This window comes from Argiope bruennichi, chromosome 2, assembly GCF_947563725.1.
Source record: "Argiope bruennichi chromosome 2, qqArgBrue1.1, whole genome shotgun sequence".
NCBI lineage: Eukaryota > Metazoa > Arthropoda > Arachnida > Araneae > Araneidae > Argiope > Argiope bruennichi.
The window spans coordinates 51,863,633-51,874,288 of NC_079152.1; the positions used below are offsets into that span (position 1 = coordinate 51,863,633).

The 10,656-nt window shown below is 27.7% G+C and overlaps 1 protein-coding gene across 1 annotated transcript in view; it reads right to left on the reverse strand.

The window, feature by feature from the left end:
• The window catches only part of LOC129991480 (cytochrome P450 3A21-like), a 31,054-nt gene extending 23,993 nt beyond the window's left edge, over positions 1 to 7,061 (reverse strand). The window contains exons 1-4 of the mRNA XM_056098234.1: positions 6,883 to 7,061; positions 4,514 to 4,610; positions 2,421 to 2,473; positions 712 to 808 (exon numbers count right to left, since the gene is read on the reverse strand). Coding sequence (XP_055954209.1) covers positions 712 to 808; positions 2,421 to 2,473; positions 4,514 to 4,610; positions 6,883 to 6,959 — 324 coding nt within the window. The 5' untranslated portion in view covers positions 6,960 to 7,061. The remainder of the gene's footprint in view (positions 1 to 711; positions 809 to 2,420; positions 2,474 to 4,513; positions 4,611 to 6,882) is intronic.
• Positions 7,062 to 10,656: the final 3,595 nt, after the last annotated feature.

Here is a 10,656-nt window from a genome sequence, read left to right on the forward strand (position 1 = left end):
TTTTTTAGTTATATTAACTTCCCGATGCAAGCGTCATTGCGATTACTTTTGGTATAAACCTCGCGGTTTTGAACGACGTTCAGATCACAAGGACGAAACCTAAGTTGACGCATCCCAGCCAACTTAGGATTCCCAGATTGGAACGTGTTGATGGAATCGAGATTTGAACTTAGAGCCCTCCAATCTCGAAACCAAGATTTTATTAACAGGCTACAACGGTACCATAAAAAAAAAAAATACTCCTGACACAAATTTTACGTTATTATGTGAACGCATTCTTATTTTGCAATAAAAATTTTACTGAGAGTTGGATTTTTAAATCACAGTTGGTCACACGAAATGCAATGATAAACTGAACCATTCGAAATATTTTCTTAAAAAAATAGATTGAGCTTCTTGCTATAAACTTTCAGTAGAAGTATTTCAACAGAAGCAAATTATTAAAAATGATGACGATAATTTAGAATCTAAACTCAAAACGTTTTGAATTTGGAATGTTTTCTGAAATTTTTTCTACTGTCTCGATTGGAAGCCAATTTTCATAGCCGATAATCTTCGATAATTCATGATTTTTATACTTATATATCTGACTTATTTCATTTGACGTCACAAATCTAATTCCAGAAACAACATCACATTTTTACATCATAAAATAATTACAAATTACGAACATTTTCATATCTTCTCTGCTGTTATATTAAACATACTTACTCTCCTGTTTGGAAAAATGTGAAAGTCTTTGACTAAAATGTCTCGCAAAAGAGAAGGTTCTGCCATCATCAGTACAGGTCTTGTGCCCTCATAATGCCTAAAACGAAGCACTTTTAAGACTTTCAATGCATTAATGAATTTCAATATGTCTGTCATAAATTATTCTCTCTGCATTGCTATGTAGTTTCTAAATTATATACTTGTTCATAGTTTCTAAAGGTTATTTTTGCCATTTTATTTCAAATCTATGCCAAAAGCGAATTACAGCTTTTAAGATTTTTAAACCAAAGTGTGGGTCTGCGTAAAATTTTGAACAAAAAGAGGAATTTTCCTGTAATATTTAAAAGTTTGTCGAATTTAGGGGACTTACATATTTTTTTAAAAATTAATGTGATACAAATAGAAGTAATTTTCATAAAACGGAAGTAGAATAATGTTTTGTAATAGAGTGCAAAAAATTAATGCTTAAAGCAATATTATTAACTTTTTAAAAAGTAAATTTTAAGGTAGAAAAAAAAATTTCACCACAAGCCCTATTAAGGAAACTATTTTCTCAAATCGGAGCATCATTTACTGAGCAAAATCATATTTTCATTTTCAAAATTCACATGAACAACATACTATTAACTGAAGTAAGATGTCTCGTATCTATACCATTTCTCCTTTCTATCACAGGAAATAACAAAACTTGTTCTTTTTAGAATCGATAATTGTTGTCTTTAAAGTTGTATTATTTTTTGTTTGTTTGTTTTTCCTTTCTGATGGCTGGGAATGATTATTCCTTTAGTTCAAGCTAATATACCTACTGAATTCCTTTATTCTTTAAGAATTTAATCGCTGAATTCTTTTATTCCTTTAATTCACAATAAGATTCCTGTTGAATTAAACAATACAATTTAGGCAACTCTTTGTAGACCATCACAGCAGCTTTTGGACATTAAAAAAAATGCTCTAACTTTATTTTTAAACTATTTTAATAAAGTAATCATAGTAAATGTATCCGGGCACATCTTCTTTCAGAGCATATTAAAATATACTTTGTTTCTTATTTAACATCTTAAAGGTTGATTCATTCATTGCAATCACTCAAAAAACTCCTCCCCTGTTGTTTAAAAAAATGATTCCATTAACCATATTTACATTGTTGCTATATAATTTATTAGCCGAATCTCAGCATCTTTCAAAGAGAATTGAAATTACGAGACCTGTTTAATCTAAATGATGGTAACCTCTACTTGATTTTCTTTATATACAAGCTTCACAAGCTTGTAGCATATGATAGTAAAAAATATATAGAATAAGCCTAATCTTACAAAATGCTATATGTAAATTTAATTCTCTTTTACGAACGACCTACAATGAATCAATTTTAGTTTTGTGAAAAAATACTGACATCGATATCATGTTACGATAGTTATTTATAAAAATATCTGAAATATTATTTTTATTCTGTTTAAAACTATTAGTGTGCTAGTTTTAAGAAATAACATTGAAGATTGCTCATTATATATAACATTATTTATAACATTAAGAACATATTTTATATTAGAGTGAGAAAAATAGAATAATATAGTATTTACTATCAACTAATAGACAGCAAATTTTCTTTAACGAAGGTGATAATATTATCTTCTCAGTTAAAAGATAACATTAAAAATGTCATTAAAATATATGAATTACGAATAAAAAAAATTGTTATCTGCACTCACCCAAAGATACGTCCAAACTTTTTATATCTGTCCAGATCTACCTCATGAATAGGCTATGAAGGAAAAATTTGTGTTAATATAAAAAATGAACTCACATTTTAATATAAAACCTAAAAATGTAAACCTTCAAAAAATTTTCTACCAAAAAAAACACTAAAAATAAAATAAATTTGTTTTATTTTAATATTCTGTAGATAATATGGTGAAATTGACTTTAAAAGAATTGCTTATAATTGATACAAATTGGTATAATATATTTCATAGATTGATTTTGACTGCTTCCAAATGTTTCTCATTTAAGTTGTTTGGAAAATTAACAACTTCAAAATGTTTACGTTTTCGAAATTTTTGGGTTTATTTTACACATAAATGTCATATATTTATTTGCATTACGCTTTGTAAATTAAAAATAAATTTCAAAACATTTATTTTTGAAGCAATGATTCAATTTTAATTATTTAAAAACATTAATAATAACAGATTATAACTTAAATTAAATTTCAATAAATTGCTAAATTTATGCTAATAGGAGTAAGGGGTATTAATTTTAGTAAACAGAAATAAGATGAGACTTGTTTTTAAAAATGTTCACATTATTTTTTTAAAAAGAATCTCTGATTGTTGATAAATATATGAATATATAAAACAAGTAACATGCATCTGATTCAAAGCGATTAAACGATAAGCAAAAACATTATCGTGAATTTGGAATTGATATAGCCTATGCAGATATAATCTTAAATGGATTCGTGTTATTTTATGTCTTAAAAGTGAAATGCGGATTCACAAAAATATTGCCAAGATAGCAAATTACCCCATGAAGGAATCTTTTTGCTATTTGAATTAATTTTATTGTCTTGGACGATTATAACCTCTGTCATAGTGGGGGGGGGGGGTTGAAAATTTTTTTGAAAGTGCAAAAATATAGTGGCTTGTCTACTTATCCGACTTTAATCTCATGAAATACATATTTATGAAAATTAATATATGGGATGTATTTAAGAGAAAATTAGCAGATTACATTCCAGCATGCCTGATTAGAAATTACCTTCTTGTGACACTCAAACAGGAGTGATATAATTTACCTAAAATTCCTCAAGGTAATCTGGGCAAGAATAAGCATGACAATCTCTATGTATGTAAGAGATGGACAGCTTAATAAGATTTCATGAAAAAAAATTCTTTTGATCATTTTGCCTATCCTTTTAAAAACATTAGTTGATATATTTTCTTTTTTTATAATTTAGTTCTTATGCTTTTCTATTAATTTATCGTTTTCGTATAATATTTTTGCTTTATAATTATTTTATTTTATATTTATGCCTTCCATGGAACTTTTAATGAAACTTTGTTGAGTTTTAATTTATGAACACTAGCATATTTCCAAGATTTATCTAATGAAGGCATATTTAATAATTAAATTTGAAAATGTTGTTTTCCTCTAAAAATTTAAAATGAAATCATTTTTATTTTTAAATTAAAAAGCATTTCCTTTTCTTTTCTTTTTTTTTTCAGTTATAGGTTGGACTTAGCCTAACAGAAAACATTAAAAAAAATTAAAATATTATTTGACACATCTTTTATTCTGAATCAAATTAGTGACATATGAAAAAATAATTTTCACATTTAAAGTGGAAAATATTCTTCTCCTCATCGCATTCACGGTCATTAAATGAATGTACAGTTTATGTACAGTTTTGATTTTTATTAATTGATAGACATTGTCCTGTACATGTTTCCTTGAATTTAGTTAAATTTAGTTAGTTAACGTATAAGTATGAAGCTAAGAAAAAGCTATTTTGGGACGCCTGTAACAAATCTGAGCTATAGTTTAAAATTTTTGACTATAGCTAGATTATAAAGAACGAATCTTGTGATGGTAAGCCTTTTTCTGAACTACCACATCATACCTGCGGAACAGTCTCAACAGTCTAGGCTAATTTTTGGTTGCATCTTGTTTTGAGACCAATATTATTCCATCCGATCTCTTCAAGTACATGTAGGAAATACCATTATGGTTTGAATGTACGCAATATACTGGCATATAGGAGGCAAAAGTGAAATAATAGCTTTGCATTTCGCTTTAAACTTACCTTCTTCACGTAAGATAAGAGTGTTCCAACGAATGGAAGAGGTTTTTCATGAGGAATTTTCTTTTTTTCCCAGTAATCATGATTTTGAATCGAATACCTGCAATAATATATAATATAAATCTAAATTTTCAATAAAAATTATACGTTACATTTTTTTTTTAATATTCCATTAAAAATCGATTTTTTTTTTTTCAAAAGGCTATGTTTTATAAGAATGGACGTTCTTTCATACATTTATTAACTCACAGAAAGTTAATTCTCACTGAAGTCAATTCTCATTGCGACCTTTTGAAGTTCAATTAATTTTGGGTCTACTGCGCATCGCGAATGAGTAAAAAAGCGTGACGCCACAGAAAATACGCATTTAGACGATAAACATGTGAAGTTAATTTAAAGTCTTAAACTGAATCCGCTAAATTTTAATTATCATTTACGAATCATAAATCTTTTACCTATATTAATAAACTTTATACAAATAGAACCAAAAGAGTATGCATCTCAAAATAAGATAGATTTTGTAACAATATAAGTAAATAGTAATCTTTATGAACGGAGTAAATTAGAGGAGAAAATTGTTTTTACTCTTCCAATAAATTTATCAGGAGTAAATTGTTTATCTTTATGAACGATTCATCTGATATCATAAAAATAACTCATTAAGATCTCCTCCCCTTCTGTTGAGCCAGTTTGTGGGACAATCTAATCAACCTGCATATTTGTGTCTCCCAATTTTAATATACTATCACATACATGAGAACTAGCTTTATTGATTATGTGGCATGGCGAGAATAGGTAACACCGTGGAATGACACATTTTTATCTCCAAGTAATTTGAAGAAGAGCAAAAACGAATCCGTTTTTCATCGCCACAATTCAAATTTTATGAAACATTTTTTCAGAATTTTTTTATTTGCAATTTAAAGGATAGCTTTCGTAAGATTTAATGACTCTCTTTCAAAGAACCATAAAGCTTTATCTTTAGCTAATCATTAGCTAAATAATAATTTAAATAATCCAACGATAATATTCATTAATGCAATTCCATTTGGACAATCAATGTTGCTAAGATGAAAGCGGGAGAAGTTTTCGCAATTTTTATTAGCATATACATAGTAGAAAAAATTTCTCTAAATTCTTTAGTTTATCGATTATACTTTCATAAATGCTGTAGAAACTAGCGTGATTAAATAGTTGAAAGTCACCTTTCCTTTTTCAACTGCCAAGTTGAGTATTTTTGTCAATTACATTTGGGAGTGGGTCGTGACTAATGTTAGCTATTAGGAGGTCACGAATGCTACTACGGTGGCAATCATTCAGTATCTATCTATCTATCTATCTATCTATATATATATATATATATATATATATATATATATTGCTGCTTTTTGGCTGCATATTCTTATTAAATGATGCAAAAATGAATTTCTGCCATAGTTGTGGCACTTTTTACATTATTTTCATTTTATTAAAAATCCATCTGTTATTCTTAATTCAGTTAGTTCATAATTGCGGAATATAATCAGTTCAAATATGCATCCACTTAACTACAGAACATAAGTGTTCTTTTGTAATTGATTTCGTTCATTATTCTGTAAAATCTAATATATAAAAATTAATTTTTGTTTTGTCATATTTTACGCGCTGCCTTAACATCCATCCGATTGTGATAAAACTTTACCAACTTATTGCTTGCACTTCCGCAAAGATTATAGGCATAGTACATTTATTATATCTAATATATAAAAATAAGTTTTTGTTTATTCGTATTTTATGCGCTGCCATACCTTTAATCCGACTGCGATAAAACTTTGCCAACTTATTGCTTTTAACTTAAAAAATCCATATGGCCGTTGTATGTTGGATGCTCACGAGTCAGAAAGCCAAGAAGTTTTTTTTTTTTTTTTTTTTTTTGCTGAAGACGGAAAGACAAAAAATTATTGTCTACCGTAAAGTATGCATGAATAATAAATCAAAAAAAAAAAAAAAAAAAAAAGGAAGAAGAAGAAGAAGAAGAAATACTACTCCTTTATATATCATTCAATTTCAATGAATGTATTCATTGTCGACAAGAAAACAAATATCATATTTTCTGTCATTCCTAATTAAAGAAAAAAGCTATTTCAAATTTCAAACGATATTTCCAAAATTATTTCTTCTGTGGCGCCGGGTACTATCTAGTAGCTAAATATTTTGAAACAATCTGTTTTATGATTTGATTGTAAAAAAATTCACTGTCTGAATCATTAAGAATTCATTTAAGTTTTCTTCTAGAATCAGTATCCAAAACAATATTTTAAATATGAATTGTCATTTAATTTCGATAATATTTAATTTTTATACTAAATAATATTTTAGAAATCTGTACTTACCAATAAAATAAAATTGTCGATATAACAACTAGAAAAGCGCCCAAAATAGGGCCGTAGAAGAACTCTGTTAACAGCATGATTTAGTATTGTTAAATTATTAAGTTCTGTTCAATTTAGAAGGCTTTTTACAATGACTGCGAGATGATTCCTCGTTGGACCTTCTAGTTTTCCTACGAGGTATCCTTTGTTTTTGTAAAATGAGATTATCATTATGGCTCGAGTTATCAGTTAAAAAAATTTTGTTATCATATCTTTTACGAAATGACATTTGAATGTACCATACGAAACGCAGTATCAAGAGATCAAAAAGATTACAAAATAAAAGGAAATATGTTATTTTAGATAATTAGGTAATTGATTCGCTTTCGGAGTATATTTATAAAATAAAATACATGGGGATGATGTCAGCAATTTGATTGTCTCTATACAATTGATAATGCAATCAACATTCAAAATGTTTACAGGCTTTTTTTTGAAAAACTTGATATAAATCGCTGATTTTGAATTATAACATATATTTATTCAGAGAATATTTTTCGGCAAATAAATAAATAAAACTAATTGATATCTTCGGCTCTCATGGGAAGCTTAAATCTTAGAAAAGCGGTCAAAACTCGACGACTTTTCATCAAGTTTTAAAATTTCAAATTTTCTCTCTGTTTGTTTATTATAACATTTTCTGTTAAGCATTCGATTTCTTAAGAGTAATGAAATTTATTTCATTCTAAATAGTCTAATGGCCTATCACATTCTTACCAAAATAAACAACCAAAAAAAAAATGAGTGAAATTATTTTAATATCTAAGTTTTAATCTCCGATCATTGCCATATCCCATACATATTATCTTGCTGATTAATTATATAATTTCGCTCTATATGTATAGATAAGGTTTATATTTAAATCTAAAAAAATGACAATTTCATTCATTCTTTTTATTTACGATAATGCATTTCAAAACTAAGTCCCAAAGCAAGGATGTCATGTGTTAGAAAAAAAAAATGAGAATCAAAAATACAAAAGAAGTAACAAAAATTAAGAGATTTTTAATAAAACATCTCACATCTAAGAAAGCATCTTTATGTATTTAAAATTTTTTGGATGTTATTTTACTCTTTCTTTTCTAACAGACAATACTGATTCATGGGAGAATTCTCCAACAAAATTGTTGCTGAATTCAGCTGCCCAAATTTTTCAATACTGATTCATGGGAATTTGACAATACTGATTCATGGGAGAATTCTCCAACAAAATTGTTGCTGAATTCAGCTGCCCAAATGTTTCTGACCATCGCTTCTCTTTGAATTTCGAGAACCTGAATACAAATATGGTGTAGAAAATAGGTTTTTTTTATGTTGTTTGTGCAGTGTTATCTCTCAATACAGAAGAAGAAAATTCGAATATCAATACAGAAATAAACCCTCCATTTGAAAGAAACGCATATTATTTGCCAACGGATTCTAAAACCCTCCGCTCTTTTGCGCATATGTTAGGATGGGTTTAATTCATCAAAATAGGGGTGAGAGATGAAAATGAAAGGAGATGTTTACATTGAACAATAAAGTAAACTCGTATTACTCTGGAAAATAAAATAAATAAATTTTGAATTAAAATAAGATAATATGGCCAGAACCGACATGACACTCACATACACGTGAAAAGAAATTGAACGAAAAAGTGTCTAATAGGGCGAAAATCAAGGTCAAAGAATGACGAAGAATTCCGGAAATGCTCTCATCCTTCTGGGTCTCACCCCTTGGTGAGATAGAATCGTCAAAAAGTTATAGTCTCAGGATGCTGAAACGAACAGTATAAAGTTTATTTTAAGGCGAAAGACAAAAAACTTTTCTTAAAAGATTAAAATTAATGAGGTTCAATATTATTTATTCTAAGTCTGAATATTTCAAGTGTTTAATGAGTTGAAATTTCTTGTTATTTTCTTTCCTTTGAGACAGATTTATTTGTATTCAAAATATATCTAAAGTTCAGTACCTTGATGTGTTTTCTGTTATTCAGTATCATGATCAACACAATGTTTTCAATGTAATCAAAAAATGAATTGCAATATATTGCAGAACTAATAACTTTTAGCAAGTTTTTAAAAGGTAGTGAGTGGGTTGTTTCAATAGCTTTAAACACATGCTTGCGTATTTCTGGAGTATTATGTGGTTTTAATATTTAACAACTGGACATGGATGATTTCCACATAGATTTTCTCTCATCCGTATACTATAACATTTAAACTTCTGAAATATGAAAATTTTCCAGGATCGCGGTAGCCAGTTTTTCAATACATTTTCCTGATTTTACGGCAATTGAAATATTGAAAAGATACTTTTAAATCGTACTGAATGTTATTAGTCAACATAGGCAATTATGTCTATAATTCCCTAGTTCACGCAGATTTTCAGGTATCATCTAATAAGAACAATGAGTCTGACATATATTTAAAACGTATCAAATTTTTAATAGCTGCAGTATTCTCTTAAATATTTTTTGTGTTTTTGTATTTTTAGTTTTTCGTAATAGATGCCAATAGAAAAGAATCAACCCAGAAGTTTTGAAAATATTCTCTGTCTGTTAAGTAAACGGGCTTATGATTTTTTACGTGCTTTTTATTTTATATTTTCTCCTTTCTTAAATCGAAAGAGCATTTTGAAAAGATGTCAGAATTCTAAGTAGCAATGAATAAAATTAAATTAATTTTAAGGAGAAAAAATGTTAATAAAATTTAAAAGAAGTAAGTTAAACACGAATATAAAGGACTCGTACAACTGCTGCTAAGCCGAGAAAACAAATGATCAACACTGTTTTTTTTTTGTTTGTTTGTTTTCTTTCCGCCTCAAATTGATGCCAAGAATAAAATAAAATCTAGACGACTCCCGTCTGATCCCGTCCTTTCGAAATGGGTCTTTTCTACTAAAATCCGTTTCTATAGCAACCGCCATAAACGAAAATATATGGCAGAAATAATTCTCCTTACAGACAAACAGTGTATCATGCGTAATTTTTTAATAAATCAAATGTTGTTTCTGCTATTTTCAGACAATAACAGCTTTCCGAATTATCTATGCATCTCTTAATATTTAAAAATAAGAAAAAGAAGTTCAGTTTTCTGTTTCGGTTAATAGGCTCGAAAATAACACAGGATACAAATATTTAACGTAAGTTACGGACACAACGAAATTTTTAATCTGAGAATTAACAAAAAAAATTACTCAATAAATAAGTTTACTTATGTCTTGTTAGTCAGTCTTGGGGAAACATCATGATGGAAAATATTTATCTAAGTTTTATAATGTCAAAAAACTAAAATGTCATTGCTATTATCTTCTTCAGAATCTTAAAAATTTCTTTAGCAATTCCTAGAAATTATTCAAAGAACAGTGATACTTAGCTAATTGGAACATTTTTATCTTAAACCCATCAATAATTCAATTTTTTTCCACCGTCCTTTGAACTTCTTATTAAAATTATACTAAGATATTTACACATATTTAAGTTAATTCAATATAAAAAATTTAAAAAAATGTATATTTTTTCTGAATTGTATTCATTATTTAAATAGTATATACATTTATATTTTCAATGATCATGATGAAATAATGTTTAAATCTGTTTATTAACTCGAAGTATCGCATAAATTTTATAAGCGACTAACGGAAACAGGCTTTAATTATTGTAAATACAGTTTTTTTCAAATTTGATTGCTTATTTTTTTCTCCTTAAATTGTATTACTATTGTCTATCACAACTTCTAATCTTCTTATTGTCAC